At 37.7% G+C, this 14,710-nt stretch overlaps 3 protein-coding genes across 14 annotated transcripts in view; 1 reads left to right on the forward strand and 2 right to left on the reverse strand.

Annotated features, from left to right (window-relative positions):
- Window positions 1-96: 96 nt before the first annotated feature.
- LOC148736566 (uncharacterized) lies at window positions 97-10,406 on the reverse strand. 8 transcript variants are annotated; one of them, XM_088751951.1, is made up of 14 exons: window positions 10,379-10,406; window positions 10,115-10,264; window positions 9,366-9,477; window positions 8,429-8,653; window positions 7,738-7,845; window positions 6,794-6,877; window positions 5,631-5,882; window positions 4,514-4,670; window positions 3,882-3,932; window positions 3,178-3,358; window positions 3,003-3,038; window positions 2,479-2,533; window positions 1,845-2,049; window positions 97-231 (listed from the first exon to the last, which is right to left on the reverse strand). In XM_088751951.1, the coding sequence occupies exons 4-13, from the start codon at window positions 8,450-8,452 to the stop codon at window positions 1,939-1,941; spliced, it is 1,059 nt and encodes a 352-aa protein (XP_088608077.1). In that variant the 5' UTR covers window positions 8,453-8,653; window positions 9,366-9,477; window positions 10,115-10,264; window positions 10,379-10,406; the 3' UTR covers window positions 97-231; window positions 1,845-1,938. The 8 variants fall into 8 exon arrangements, with proteins under 8 accessions (XP_088608077.1, XP_088608075.1, XP_088608076.1 ...); XM_088751949.1 differs by lacking the exon at window positions 9,366-9,477; XM_088751950.1 differs by lacking the exon at window positions 9,366-9,477 and having other exon boundaries at window positions 8,429-8,656.
- Window positions 10,407-10,546: 140 nt separating this feature from the next.
- On the reverse strand, window positions 10,547-12,993 carry LOC148736567 (uncharacterized). Of its 4 annotated transcripts, none has more exons than XM_088751964.1 (3): window positions 12,834-12,993; window positions 12,065-12,256; window positions 10,547-10,575 (listed from the first exon to the last, which is right to left on the reverse strand). In XM_088751964.1, exons 1-3 carry the CDS (start codon window positions 12,868-12,870, stop codon window positions 10,562-10,564), a joined length of 243 nt encoding a protein of 80 aa, XP_088608090.1. In that variant the 5' UTR covers window positions 12,871-12,993; the 3' UTR covers window positions 10,547-10,561. The 4 variants fall into 4 exon arrangements, 3 of the variants coding, with proteins under 3 accessions (XP_088608090.1, XP_088608091.1, XP_088608089.1); XR_015998385.1 differs by lacking the exon at window positions 10,547-10,575 and adding an exon at window positions 10,632-10,980 and having other exon boundaries at window positions 12,802-12,993; XM_088751965.1 differs by lacking the exon at window positions 10,547-10,575 and adding an exon at window positions 10,632-10,873.
- A 1,632-nt stretch (window positions 12,994-14,625) lies between these two features.
- Window positions 14,626-14,710, forward strand: part of LOC148736568 (serine/threonine-protein kinase Nek11-like) — a 4,593-nt gene continuing 4,508 nt past the window's right edge. For both annotated transcript variants that reach the window (XM_088755009.1, XM_088755008.1), the window contains exon 1: window positions 14,626-14,710. This exon is cut by the window's right edge and continues 2 nt beyond it. In XM_088755009.1, the coding sequence (XP_088611135.1) occupies window positions 14,641-14,710 (70 nt within the window). In that variant the 5' untranslated portion in view covers window positions 14,626-14,640.

The raw sequence follows: 14,710 nt of genomic DNA on the forward strand, positions 1-14,710 counted from the left end.
TATTACAATTTAGACTTTCAGTTATGTCATAGGAGAGGATACACATTCATGGCTCGTGAGAGTTGAAATGTTGATCACCTTCATTCTCCTGTCAAGCCTTGTCCTTAGTGTCCACCACTCGGTTGTGTTGTTAATATTCATGCTTTTGATGCTGTCATTCATTATGTCTGTAAATTCCTCCAATACACCAGACTGGAACAGCTTTGAAAGATCCACAACAACTTTGTCTCCCTTTACAAAATAAATTGTTTCAGTCAATAGTTAATTAGGTTAATTTACTTCGCCAACCCTGTTCTTGTGCTTTTATCATTACTTACAGACTTTCTAGTGGTTAAATGAGAAATTATCTACTAGTAAGCTCGGGTTATCCCCAGTGTTTTGTCAGATATCCAGACAGTTTGCTCAGACGTATTTCTAGTGATCTTCTAGAATAAAGAGGTATTGTGAGAATTCAGTGTTTTACCCAAAAACCCCTCATGGTGACCTTGGACAAAGCTTCCACCTGCACTACAGAATCTCAACTGACTGTAAGCTACTACCTCCTCCAACGTAGAGGTGAGAGGTCCACTCTCCCTAAATACAACAATAGAGTAACCGCAATATAACCAAGTTGTTACAAACACATCGACATACAGTGCAATCCTTGTTCTGTGCTTCTCCAGATGTTGTGTTAATCTTAACCACAGCAGGATCACAGTCAGCCCTTACCCTGCAGATCAGCAGTTCTCTGTCCTTGCTTACTGGATGTGTGAAGGTTTCCAAAGTGCAAACAGTCCACTCTAGAAAACAATAATTCTAATTTCTTACCTTGTCAATATCACACTATAGGATTATTGCCAAAATTCATTATTTGCTCAATGTAACAAATTAAATTTCAGTTCTACTTGTCAAAGGAACTAAAAATTCATGGCAAATGTAATCATCAGTTCTATGTGTAGCATGAGCTGAAGAATTGGGAAGAGTCAAATGAGGTGGTCTGGTAACAAAAAGTTTTTAACAAAGTAATTTTGCTTAAAGAATTATGTTAAATTAGTGATAATTACATTTCGCTAGAAAAAAATATTCTCCTGTTATAAGAGTCACACTGTTCTACAAACCAATCCTGAGAAAGTTGAACAGTTAAAGTGCACCTACACCCAAAAAATTTTTTTCGCTTAACGAAGTAAGCTTATTTTTTTGAGTATTTCTGCGCAAAAATTTTTTTATTTGCTCAAATCTTCAATTTTCTATGTCCAGTCAAAATACGGAAAATCGGCCGCCATCTTGCCCCACGACCGAGTTTAAAGAGGAATGGCTCTAGTGGGTAATGTGACGTCAAATCGAGAACACGAAAGTCTGCATTTCACACATTTTCACTTGTTTGGGAAGGTTGTAGTCGATAATTGTCCGAAAATATGTCGACTAAGTGTGTTGTAGAAGGATGTAGCAACGTGCGAAATTTGCAAGAGGGTATCGCGCTTCATACATTCTTCATAAAACACACCTAGTCGGCATATTTCGGACAATATCGACGACAATCTTCCCAAACAAGTGAAAATGTGTGAGATGCAGACTTTCGTGTTCTCGATTTGACGTCACATTACCCGCTAGAGCCATTCTTCTTTAAACTCGGTCGTGGGGCAAGATGGCGGCCGATTTTCCGTATTTTGACTGGGCATAGAAAATTAAAGATTTGAGCATATTAAAAAATTTTTGCACAGAAATACTCCAAAAAATAAGCTTATTTCGTTAAGCGAAAAAAAAATTTTGGGTTTAGGTGCACTTTAAACACTTTCTTGGAAGCTGGTTTGGCTGCATAACACAGCTGAAAGCTCGCTATTGCTTGTAAAATAACTATAATGTACCTTTAGGCATGTTCTGCAATAGGGAAATTTCTTCAGGAGTGAAGAGACCGTGTTTGTATCTCTCAGTTGCACACAAGGAAAACTTCATGATGTTTCAAGTCTTGACCAGGGCAGCCAGTTTTTGGTGAGCAGTATTAGTTGAAGAGTCATCAAGTGACAAGGAGGAAAGACGTTCTGCAAGCTTCACCAGATCTCCTTTGTTTTCCTAACAGACAAAAAGGAAATAACAAAATAAAGAGAAATCTACTTGTAGATTTATTAAGTTCCCTGCTCTGGCATCCCATGTTCTAGTTCCCTGTTGACATCCCATGTCTTACAGTAGTTCCCTGTTCTGGCATCCATGTTCTAGTTCCCTGTTCTGTAATCCCCTGTTCTCGCAGCCATGTTCTAGTTCCTTGTTCTGGCATCAAAGGTTCTAGTTCCTTGTTTTTGCATCCCATATAAAGGAGCAGATAAACTTTGAGTCACTCACTGCCACAGTAATTGGGGATACCAGTAAACACGGACAGTTGTGTGCCATGTCTAAGAGGTAAAAGCATCCAACTGGTTTTCACAAGGTCACGAAAAATCTCTCTCTTTTGTATACATAACAAATAGAAGTCTATCAAATGCAACAGTAGCTACAAGTACTCACAAGCAAAGGTGTTATCATATATACCAAAGGTTTAGAAAAATCCTTTGCTATTCTCCTAAAATAACAAAACCACAGGGATCCAATTGAAAATATCCCTGGTCACTAGTCAGTGAAGTCATCTTTAATTAATTTGAGTTGAAACTTCAACTTAAATTAACAAAAAGGATGTAAACTTTGCCATTATCTTTGTAGTCTAGATGAGTCTTCTAAAAACTAGTTCCAAATTAATCTTTAGAGGTAAACAATTCCCCTTTGGCATCTTTACTATAGCTAAGATATCTTGCTCTATGGGGACATAAGAAGTTGAAATGAAATTTGTTTATACATTTGCCGTAATTGCAAAAAAAAAAAAAAAAGAAAAAAATTTGAAAAATAACTGTTTTGCTGGTTTGGACAAGGCAAATTTACCAATTACCAGCAGATTAATTCAATGTTGAATTCACATCAGGGGAATAAAACAAAAGAAATTAACCCTTCATTTTCAGCACAACTTCATGTTCAGCAAACAATTTTTAAGATCTTACTTTATTCTCTTTCCTGTTCTGGTAACAGCTTGATGTCTAAGAGTAACAGACAAGGACAGTTAATATTATCCTCAAAATTCTCTCATCTAAAATTTTGGATTGATGCTCCTTGACTTTCTGATCTAGTGTGGGTCCAAAAGTTTAACAGAGCTTTTACTAAACATTAATAAATCACCTGTATGGTAGGCAAAATTGCCTTGCTAGTGCAACACCATCCACAAACTGCCTCAAAGCTTCCCTCACAGCTCCCTGATGAGCATACAGCTGACCAACTTGTAACAGGGATGAGAGCAAGTCATTTAGGATTGACAAACTAGAAAGGTTTTGGCCAGAACTTTCTGATGTGGCTAGCAAATCTGCACAAACAAAAGGAATAGATGCCAAAATATGTGATTAAAAGTTTAATAATAAAACAGAAGAAAACTCTCCCATGTTTCAGGCCAGTTTGATTGCACTTTTCTCTATATTTTAATCAGGATAATAACACATCCAATTACAAGCACAACTCTATCTCAAAGCCTGAATTAGGATTGCAAGGTATTGCCAACCACATGATTTAGGTATATATTATCAGGGGCTTCATTAATGTTTTCTGCAGGAGGGAAACTGGTTTTCACAGGCGGGCAAAACTCTTTGAACTGAACTTCTTTATAAGATAAACTTTCCTCCAGACCGTCAAATCAGGTGGGCAAAACCGTCCTCACAACCGGTCAATTTGCCTGGTGCCTGGCCCTTAATGAAACCCCTGTATTATCCCAGTCATCAGAACACATTGTCCCTAGTAGAAGCTCATAGAAATCAGGGGCACTACTTTGCAAGCAGGGATCTGCAGAATTGTGTCAAGAATAAAAGGAAACAAAAATTCCTCAATCACCTTACCCAACAAATTTTCCTTTTGCTTGTGTATCTGTTTGCCAGTACAAAACGCATCTAAACCAAAGATTTCTTCAGCCATTTGTGTTAGTTTATGAAGTGCATCCATAGCCCATTCCAGGAGTCAGTGAACCAAGTAGAGGATCTCAACAATGATAATACTAAAAAAAATAACTGTCACCTGGGAATTACTCATAAACTCATGAATTGATTCACTGATCAAAAATTATCAGGTTGAACAGACTGTTTTGTTGGTACTAAGTCTGCCTAAATTTTCACAGGTCACTTGGCGACGGTTTATGAAAACAATGAAATAAAAAATCAATATTGGGGAGCTGGGATTGGGCGGTGGTGAGGTCACTCGCCTCCCATTAGTTCAATTCTTGGACCTGGTGTCACATGTGGGTTGAGTTTGTTGTTAGTTTTTTTCCTTACTCCAAGGATCTTTCTAGGGGTCTCCAAAAACAAACACTCCAAATTCCAATTAGACCTAGTATCAGTGGACAAGAAGAGCCATCTTATGGAATATCCACTGCTAAATTCCCATTTCCATTATGAAAAAGTTACTGAATAACTGTGGAGAAGAGTAGATCTAAGTTTTGGAAAGAGGAATTTCCAAAGAAGAAGAGTGAACTTACCAACTATTATCTTAAATTTGTGGATTGTGGGTGGGAGCATTGCATATTCACAGCAAATTGATTTCCATCTGGCTTTCAACAGGTGGGACTTGTAACTCTTGTGTGTGAAGACTTCACTCTGCAGTGCTTCCTTCAGGGAGACCTCCCCTTCCGAATACTAAACATTAATCAATGAAAACCACAACTGACACACACATCACAAACTGAACAATCCCGTGTTTACACGTACTGCCTATTATAGACCTGTTTAATTGGTATTTCCTCCTATACCGTATATTGTATAATATACATGAAAAAATTTCTCAGTTCTGATTGGTTAAGATGAACGCAGTTTTCAGTTAATTCAGTGCAGAAGAGAGTTAATTCAGTACAGAAGAGGGTTAATTCAGTGCAAAGAAAGAAACAAACCAGACATTCTGATTGGTCAGAATAATTGGTCAATGTCAATGTCAAGGTCAATGTCACTTGCAGGATTTCAATAAATTATTTTTGCACGTGATGCATGCGCTTTTCTTCCGCGTAGTTATGAGAAGCTACCTCGTATTTTTTCATGTATATTATTAATACATAATCACATGATTTTCTCGTGCAATTTGGAATAAATAATCACTTGTAAATGTTTTCAAAGATCACAAATTGCACTCACCCTATGGGCTCATGCAATTTTGTTAGTCTTTGAAAAAATTTACTCGTGCTTATTTATTCCAAATTGCACTCAAAATCATGTGATTACTATACAAATTGGATTTCCCTGCTGCTCTCAGAGGCTAGCTGGCCCACAGTTTCCTTGCCTAAAGCTATTCCAAGTTCTTCAGCACAAAGAAAAATCACCAACATGGAGCTAGAGTACCACGTATACATGTATGCCTGCATGATGAATGCTTGTTTAACCCTTTGACTCCCATGTCAGAGACCAAGACAGGAATTCTCCTTACAACATCAGTACAATGTCAAGCAGACAAGTGAGGAGAATAAAGAAAAAAATCAATTGTAGAGGATTATTTAGTTAATCCAATACCAAATTTTCCAAACTTACATCACGAGAAGTGTTTGGCAGACAGTAAGTAGAGTTAGTTAAAGCAGTGATAGGGTTAATAATGATTTTGATTTTTCATACCTTTCCTGTGACTAGCAAATAGTGACTCTTGGCCAACAAGAACTGAACCCATGAAGTACTGCAGGGCTCAAATCTATCAACCAGGTTACTTGTATGAGACAGAATAATTGAAGCATGTGACAAGTCCAGAATGTCACACAATGAGTGAACAGCATCACTTAGGGCACACAATCCATTATCCAGCATATCTTTGGTACCAACTGATTGGGATATACTGGCAGCCATGCAAAGAGCACTTGCTTTTTTTAAGGGCTGCAAGAAAACAATTCATTCATTGAATGAATAAAGGGGGTAAGATTCTGATGGGAAACTGTTGTAAATTAAAATAGTAAATAGTCTTTATTTCACTGATAAAATACATATCAAGTGTTACATATAAAGTGTAATGGGCTAAAATGTGTATTAATTACTTACAGCTAAGTTATGCTTCAAACCAAGTCTATTAATAAAAGCATTTTTAAAACGCTCAGTATTACAAAGCGGATAGAAATTATTGGCTTAACTTGCCTAAGCCTAAGGGTAGCAGAGTTAATCCTGGGAAGGGAGTGGTGCAATGGAAGATGTTCCCACATGCTTAATTTTTTGAAGATACCCATATGTTGTGCTGCATCAGATGGGGCAGATGGGGGGGGGGGGGGGAGTTATAAGTACATATAATTTGGTTTCATCAGCTGAGTTGATAATGTACATGCCAATCGGATGCTGAAAAGAATTTCTGAAGCTGATGTTTCAAGTATTAACCCTTCACCATTTGCTCTGATAAAGGGCTTAACCTTGGAATATCAGCTTTAGAAATTCTTTGCTGCGGCCAATTAATATTTATTAACCCAGTTGATACAACCAAATTATCTTGTAATAACCTCCAACAATGCAGAACCTACATTATTCATTACACCACTGATAACAAAGGGAAGGATCCTCACTGTATAAAATTTCCCAGTCGAGATAAAAAAGACCTGACTGGAGAAAATCATTCTTTTCTGTTGAGTGATAGCCTTTTCCTTCAAATACTTAAATCTCTTAAAACTGCTGTCATTTCTTATACCGAAACATTTTTTTAACATTTCCATTGCCATGGTCATGTTGTGACAGGACTGCATGAACAGTTAATTGCCTGTGGGAAATCCAAATCGTCACCAATGAAAGTACGTAGCAGGTTTCACCTGTTTTAAAAGCCCAAACATTTCAGCGGTGATAAGCAAGTAATGATATGTCTCTTCAGGATTAATAAGACGGTCCAGGTCAACCTAGAACATAAAAAAAAAATTCAGTGAGAATAACATTCATGCAAGATTAAATGTATTGTATACAGTGGGAGATGCAGTAACCCAATGGTTAGTATGCTGTACTGCGGGTCAAGAGGTCTGGGTCTGAGAACTGGCTGGGTCATTTTGCTGTGTCCACTTGGGCAAAACACAGCTTTCTTTTCTATCACGTGCCTCTCTGTAACCAGGAGTACAGATGAAAAGCCTGCCAAGTGATAAAATGCTGGGGGAAGGGGATAACCTTGCAATGGACTAGCATCCCATCTTGGGGAGTAGTAATACGCCTAGTTGCTTAGCCCTTTAACTCCCAGAAATGATTTAAACATGTATCTTCTCCCTTTAAAGCCCATACATGATTCAACAGGTAATGAGAATACTTGAACTTATCATGTAGAAGTTGTTCTCTTGATCTAACACCAAATTCTTATAACTTATTTACAAGGAAATGTGTAGCAGCTAGAGGGGAGAATTAGTGATTAGGTCTTGGGATTTAAAGGGTGAATTCAATGGAAACCAGGATAACCTCGAGCTGGGTGGGCACTCTGTTTGAGTGCAGACTTAGCACAGCATTTAAATTTTAGTAATCCATAAATCTTTAATGGCACATCTTTCAAATTGTTTAAGTACCTATCGTAAAACGTCTGAAAGTATCAAAAGCTGATACCTATTTAGTTCTCACAACAAATTCCCCATGAAAGAAAACTGTTCTTGGAATTTTACAGTTTCACTTGTTTTCAAATAAAGAATTCTCACTGCCAGTGAAAAAAGTATTAATGTTTTGGAGATTAAAGTAAAAAAATATATTACATAGCCCTAAAATGCTTTTTCCAGGAAACATTTACCTTTCCACTGGTGTCTTGTTGCAGTGATTTGGTCCTTAGTGACGTCCACATTTCCAAAGCTGCACAAAGTGATTCCATAAATGGTTGCTCCAGGCAGATATCTTCTATCTGAAAAGTTACACCAACATTTCATTTGACAGTCTGATATTTTGAGGGAATGAGGTGCTTTTGGGGATGCACCGGAGGTGCAATGTCAGGGCCCCTTTCCCTTCTGCACGGTCCTCCATGTACACGTACAGGTACAGTATGTTGTTGTTGTAGAAAAACTGACTACAAAATTCATGTCTATTGTAAAACAGGCACATGACATTTCATCAAAGACAACAATTTGTTCCTGAAAATGTGTTGAACAAGGAACAATATAAAATCTGTATAAGTAATGTTCACTCTAGACTTCAAGTTAACTGAAATCAACTTCTTGCCCCAGTGCGTCTCTTTGTTGGAGGCACACTCAGTGGCCTAACAGATAGCCTGCAGCCAGCACGACCTCAAGAAATCCAAATTTGAGACCTGGGTGGGTCATCAAATTGTCAGATCAGATCTTAATCAAAAAAGTTTCCAGTACTTTCCTCTTCTCCTTCATAACTGTCAGAAAGCTCTGGCCTTGCTGAAGTTGCTCTCTCATTTACTGCATCTTTGTGCTCAAGCAAAGCCTGCCATAAATATGCAGCACCAAGTCTATCCAGCAAACATGAATGCATGTTTTTCTCCTCATCCTGACTATCTGTTGAGTCCAATAACTGCTCTAGAGTCTCCCCAGCTTCTTGACAGTGCTGCAGTGCAGATCTAAAGAAACTCAGCTACTATTAGTGTCGAGCCCTGCAGTGTCTGCTCATCGCAGGTCTAGGTTTCTTTTGATGCAGATTTGATGTACTTGAAAGGGATCAATTTTTTTTGTCCCTGCCCATCAAGGTGTCTGCTGAGTAAAGATTCATTTTAATAAAAGTAACTGACAGTTTGAATGACCAACTTTGTCCTTTCAATAAGAAGATGATAAAAATTCTTCACAATTAATAGGAGACTTTGTCAATCCATGGTTACCATGCTGAACTCCAATTTAAGAGGACTGTTTTGGAGTCCTAACCAAGGCCACTGTGTTTTGTTCTCAGGCAACCCACTCTAGTTTCATACTGACCCTTTCCAACCATGAGTATGGATTGGTAATAGCAACTTAAATGCTGTGGATTTACAAGCAAGGGCTCCAAATTAATGGTAACCCATTAACCAATGGTTAGTAATTTTCAACGTTTGGTTACTAAAAATTTGTCCAACTAACCCGACATGGTGAGTAAAATTTTCTAACATATTTAAACATCAGTAGACCTCAGGGCAAAGAGCACGTAGGCCCGACTCTCAGAGGAATACTTAGAATACTCAAGTTGTTAAGTCAACTTTAACTCTTTTTAGAGAATGCTGTAGATGTACTGTTCTTGACTAATCATGGTAAACAAGAGGGAAATAAAATAGGTGGATAATTGTCTATGTTTTTGAGGTCACTATGCAATTTCAGCTACTCTTTAATTTGTCCTAGTTGTTATTATCAAAATGTTCAATATTTGAGATATCGTAACTTGTGAGCTTGGATACCAAACTTTATTATTTGGTTAGTAAAAAAGATGTCTACTAACCCGAAGGGTTAGTGATCCAAAAATTAAATTGGAGCCCTGCCTGCCATTGACTAACATCCTGTCCAACAGCACTAGGCCTTTCAGGCTGGTAGCTGAGAAGTTAGGCTACTGGCTGAAATTTCAAGTGAGGTGGCTCAAAGGCGGTGAACAATTGTAAGTGTACAATGAAATATATGAAGTTCATATATTTTGAACTGCGGTATTAGATACGCATAATGCACAATCCTCGCAGTAGATAGCGCTATTGCTTAAATACACTGTAGCGCTATTGCTTAAATAGCGCTATCTACTGCGAGGATCGTGCATCATACGTATCTCATACCGCAGTTCAAAATATATGAACTTCATATATTTCATTGTATCTAATTTATCACTTTCACGGGTTTATTACAAATCAACTTAACGGCCTGCTCCCAGTTGGCTTGTTAGCTCAATTGGTAGACCGCTGCACTAGTATCGCAGAGGTCAGAGGTTCCAATCCCGTACAGGCCTGATTTTTTTTTTCAGGTCTGATTTTCACTATTGCTTAAATAGCACTATCTACTGCAAGGATCGCGCATCATACGTAATTGTAAGTGTGTAACCTTGGAATGGCCGGTTGTGCTTTACCAGGTGATTGCTGGCCAAAAATCCAGCTGCCGACTTCCACTTTTCTTCTGCCAAATTTCACCAGCAGCTGACAGTTAGCAACAGCCCTGGCCTGTATGTCAGCTGGTAACCATTAAACCTATACAGGATAAGACACTTACCTCTCTTCTTCAAGGTCTACCTCTCCTAAGCTATGCAGGGCTATAGCAAGTTCTAATGCAGCTGATGCATAGTGAAACTCATCTTTGTGAACAACGTACAGCTCTCTCAACTGTTTGATGACAGCAATTTGCTCTACTGCTGTGTCATAGCTGAAAAAGTTTGGAACAATTCAATCAAACATTTTGGCAGGTACAGTTGTACTTCACTTATGAAAGGGGAAACCATAAGAAGAAGTCAGAATGTAAAAGAAAGTCTTTTGTTACCTTTTGGTCTTGTAACAAGCAAGCTCTGTCTTATCAAACAGTCGCTTTGATAAGACACACAGCCTACATTGTAAACAGTACTACCCAGCCATCACAGCTCATTAAGAGATAAAGGAATATCAGGGTCTTCAAAAGCATCGTGAATAACCTTGCTTGCTTCCTGTGCAACTGTAACACATTCTCTCAGAATGTGAATTCTGTGAAGAAAACAAAACTGTGAATCAAAAACTGTACTTTGAATGACAGCATACAGTTGTACTTCACCCATCACCTCTCACAAACTGACTAGTAACAAACAGTAGAATACTTTCCTTCCACAAGATAAGGAGTTCTATTTGACAATGGAGACCATCCATTTATTCGAAGAGAGAGTGAAGAGAGCCCCTTCTCCATTTTTCCACCATCATAGTTTTTCCAGGACTTGACCACTTGAATGAACTTGAGCAAGTCATTAGCATGACAAAAAGCCTGGTCAAACTGACCCTTAGATATGAGCTGAACAATAATCAAATAAATTGTCTTGCCAAGTTGGTCCAGTGAAGGAATAAACTTGAGATATTTACCATTCTGAATAGATAATGTGTCGCTGAGCAACGTACTCACTAAACAAAAATTCATAGAATTGTATATTAGTCAGTAATCATTTTAATTTTCACATTACTTCTAATGAAGGATAAGTATGAACCCTTACAAACAAAATTAACATCTTTCAACCATTTTAAGGAAGTTGTTCATTAGTATTTTACTACTACTAAAGTCAGTATTGTCAGTTCACCAAAATGATCTGGGGTGTTCTAAGAAGGTATACAGGTGTATTGTTTCCCACTATCACACAACTAGAAACTATATTTCGTGTAGGAGACAAAAGTCATTTTGAGATTGATTATCAAAGATAAGAAATAAAAAAAATTCTGAGGTTTCTTCAAGTCTCTTTTTTATATTCAGATGCTTGGAGAGGAAGGGACAAAAAAAGTCATAAACATTCAGGGTTCTCCTTAAGTACTGGCCACCATTTTAGAACATAAAAAAAACTACCTTGATTTTGAGTTATGAAAAAACAACAAATTTCCTGAACAAACAACTTCCTTGAAGGCCATTTTCGCATAAACATCCACAAAAATATTTAAGGTTAAATTACATTTTCATGCTGGTTGAGCACCCATTCAATCTCTACCTAGGTCATGTTTACCTAGCCAACCAACTATCATATCACTTTGCATATACTTCCAAACAAATGCATAAGATAGAATTTTAGAGCCCATACATTTTAAATAGATTAAGTACAAACCAACTCAATTGGGGGTAACTGGGTCTTTATTGCCTAAGACCATATGCGATGCTCCCCATGACAGGGAGATAAATAGAAGAAAAGAAAGAAAAAAAATTTTTTGCAGATTTTTACAGAGAGAGGAAAACAGGAAGACCTGGAGAAAATACTCTTGGGGTGAGGACAAGAACCAAAAACTGAGTCAACCCACATCTCATGCCAAGTCCAGGAATTGAACCTGCATCACAACATGGAGGGGGGGGTGAGTCCTCTCACCCCTGTGCCATTCCCTCTCCCAGAAACAATACTTTGTGGGTAGCATGCCCCAAGATCCCAGAATGCATGCAACTAACCATATACTGGCTAATAGCCAATCCTTTTTGAAAACTCTGTACACTTATTTTGCAGCTCTCACTTACCTAAATTTGAGGAGTTTGTGATTTCATCAAGGTGCTTCCCTTTTGCTTTGACTTTTTTCAAAGTCTCAATAGCCCATCTCAGAAACTTGGTTGAAAACAATGTGTATTTTGACACAGATTCTTCTGCAACTTTGCAACCCAACTTGCTGCCATTTTTGGCATTCAAGGGTGATCGTAGCGGAGAAAGATAGTCTAAAAGAAAATTAGAGAATTGCTTCATAAACATAATCATGCCATCTTTCAAAATGTTGTTTCATGTACTCACAAAAATATTAAACAGATTTCGCCTTTTTTAACCCTTTGACTTGGGGGTGACTAGCATCTCATTTCTCCTTACAATGTCACCCCCAAAACACACATAATTTGAGAACATGAGAATAACGGAATTGATCACCAACGGAAATGATCACCGATGAAAGAAGCTCTTAATTGTTGAATAAATTCTACTTATTGTCAGTATCTTTGGAAATGTGTAAAGTTCAGTATGCAAAACAAGTGTATTACATGGGTAAAACATTCTCCCGTCGATGAAGGCAAACGAATACCCTTTCCATCGATCGTGCGCAATTATTTTTCAGAAGAATGGTATTCCACATTTACTAAAATTCAATCGATGGAGAGTCAACATCGTTTCCCTGTAGCTTGATGATAATCATAAAACTGCACAAAACTTTAAAAGCTATCATAAGCTTGCTTTAAGGAAACATAATTGCAAAACTATACTGGCGAAGACGGACCTTGGTGTCTTCAAACAAATCGTTTGTTTCACCATTCAGAAGCGCCTTCAGAATTCTTTCCCCCTCCATGTATCCAAGAGGTCCGTTCCATCACAGGTTTTTCATCGTAATGGCTCTTGAAGAAGGTCCTCACGGAAACTTTAGTCGTGAGTTCCCGCTAGTATTGGTGAAACACCACTAATCAAATCAAAAATGGCGTCTTCTTTTTCACCGGTTAGGAGTCCATGTATGACCCCGTAAAATGTCCTGAGCTCGGTATATATTTTCAATGTATTCCAATGTATTCCAATGTATTCCAATGTATTCCAATGTATTCCCATACATGGACTCCTAACCCAAAACTGGCTGTTTGGAATCAAAATTATCTTCGTTTGTCAGTCAACTCTTCCACACATCCGGTGAGAAAGAGTAACATACATTCACTTCCATAGCGTAGTAGATGTAAAAAAAAAAAAAAAAAAAACTGTCCGAAAAGTATGCAACAGGCGGACTTATCTGGGCGGTAAAACTTCCACCGGCTGCCGCAGGGTTATCATTTGTGTGATATCATTAATTTTTTTGTTTACAGCACCTTTATTGACCAATATCACTGTATGATTTTGGTGGTTCTTGTTTGTAGAATGTCGATACCATTGTTCCCCTGTTTATGCGTAACAGTGGGAAAGAGCAAAATGTTCAGTTCCTATTGAAACTAAAACTGTGTGTGTAGATGTATAACGCAAGTGAATACTTTATTGATTTAGGAAGAACTCGCTGCAACAAATATTTTAGAAGGTGACCTCTTGCACTCAATCAATCAATCAATAATCTTTATTTATACACGATAAGTATTAAAAACGACACTTCGCTTGTGGGGTCGTGTCTAAATAATTAAGTAAGATAACTAATGAATTAGAGAATAAATAGGATATACCCAGCTAAAATCATATCGCTACTTACTACTTGCAAGTCGAAAACGATAAAAGCTTAAGCTTTTATGCACATCAAACTTTTATGAGAACAAAGTGAGGGGCATTTTGATTGTATTTGTGCTTACACACTGGAGTCTAGAGGAAAGCCACAGGTATCAGATTAACCTTGGTAGTGGTAGAACGAGGACGTGTCTGTCAGGGTAAGATCGTTTCTAACTAAAAAATTACCATATGAATCTTCTCTTTTTGCTTTAATGGAACAAAGGGCTGTTGTAAGAAAATTCTCCCTGATTCAACTCTGCTATTAGTATGGAACAAGATCACTCAACAAATGGACAATCAAGTAGCAATTAAGCTTATTTGTCCATGCCATGGAAAAAAAAAACCTGAATTTATGTAATGTAACTGTAGAGTTCACTAAAACAACCTTGAAACAGGAATCAGAAATTAATTATTCAACAAACTTCTTCAGCAGCAGATCTGTAAAAAAGTTTTTATCACTGACACACAATTTATCTTCTTAATTCATTTAGGAAGGTTTTGAAGGAGATATTTGTGGGGGAGCTACAGCCAGATGAAACAGTAGATGCCATGAGAGAAGCTAGATTTATATGAGAACGATCCTTCGCAGATAGCAATAGTGCTCAAATAGTGCTTTACTGCGAAGGATCGTTCTCATATACGTCTCATAACCGCAGTTCACACATATGTTTCATATGTTTGTTGTTGTTTGATTTATCATCTACGGGTTTATATCGAATTAATTTGATGGCCTGCTCCCAGTTGGCTTGTTAGCTCAATTGGTAGAGCGCTGCACTAGTATCGCAGAGGTCAGTGGTTTGAATCCCGTACAGGCCTGAAATTTTTTTCAGGTCTGATTTTCACTATTGCTCAAATAGTGCTTTACTGCGAAGGATCGTTCTCATATATGTCTCATAACCGCAGTTCACACATATGTTTCATATGTTTGTTGTTGTTAGAAGCTAGATTGTTATCCA

This window comes from Stylophora pistillata, chromosome 3, assembly GCF_964205215.1.
Source record: "Stylophora pistillata chromosome 3, jaStyPist1.2, whole genome shotgun sequence".
In the NCBI taxonomy this organism is placed as follows: Eukaryota; Metazoa; Cnidaria; class Anthozoa; order Scleractinia; family Pocilloporidae; genus Stylophora; species Stylophora pistillata.

What these genes read in the sequence shown, in the direction of transcription:
- LOC148736566 (XM_088751948.1), bottom strand. Translation starts at nt 8,362, where the DNA reads ATGAGAGAGCAACTTCAGCAAGGCCAGAGCTTTCTGACAGTTATGAAG. An exon ending in AACAAGACACCAGTGGAAAG is followed by an intron (nt 6,878 to 7,737) that starts GTAAATGTTTCC and finishes TTTATGTTCTAG; the next exon opens with GTTGACCTGGACCGTCTTAT. An exon ending in TGTTTGGGCTTTTAAAACAG is followed by an intron (nt 5,883 to 6,793) that starts GTGAAACCTGCT and finishes GTTTTCTTGCAG; the next exon opens with CCCTTAAAAAAAGCAAGTGC.
- LOC148736567 (XM_088751963.1), bottom strand. Translation starts at nt 12,870, where the DNA reads ATGGAGGGGGAAAGAATTCTGAAGGCGCTTCTGAATG. An exon ending in TCTGAAGGCGCTTCTGAATG is followed by an intron (nt 12,257 to 12,833) that starts GTGAAACAAACG and finishes ATTTTCTTTTAG; the next exon opens with ACTATCTTTCTCCGCTACGA. An exon ending in CACAAACTCCTCAAATTTAG is followed by an intron (nt 10,981 to 12,064) that starts GTAAGTGAGAGC and finishes ATTTTTGTTTAG; the next exon opens with TGAGTACGTTGCTCAGCGAC.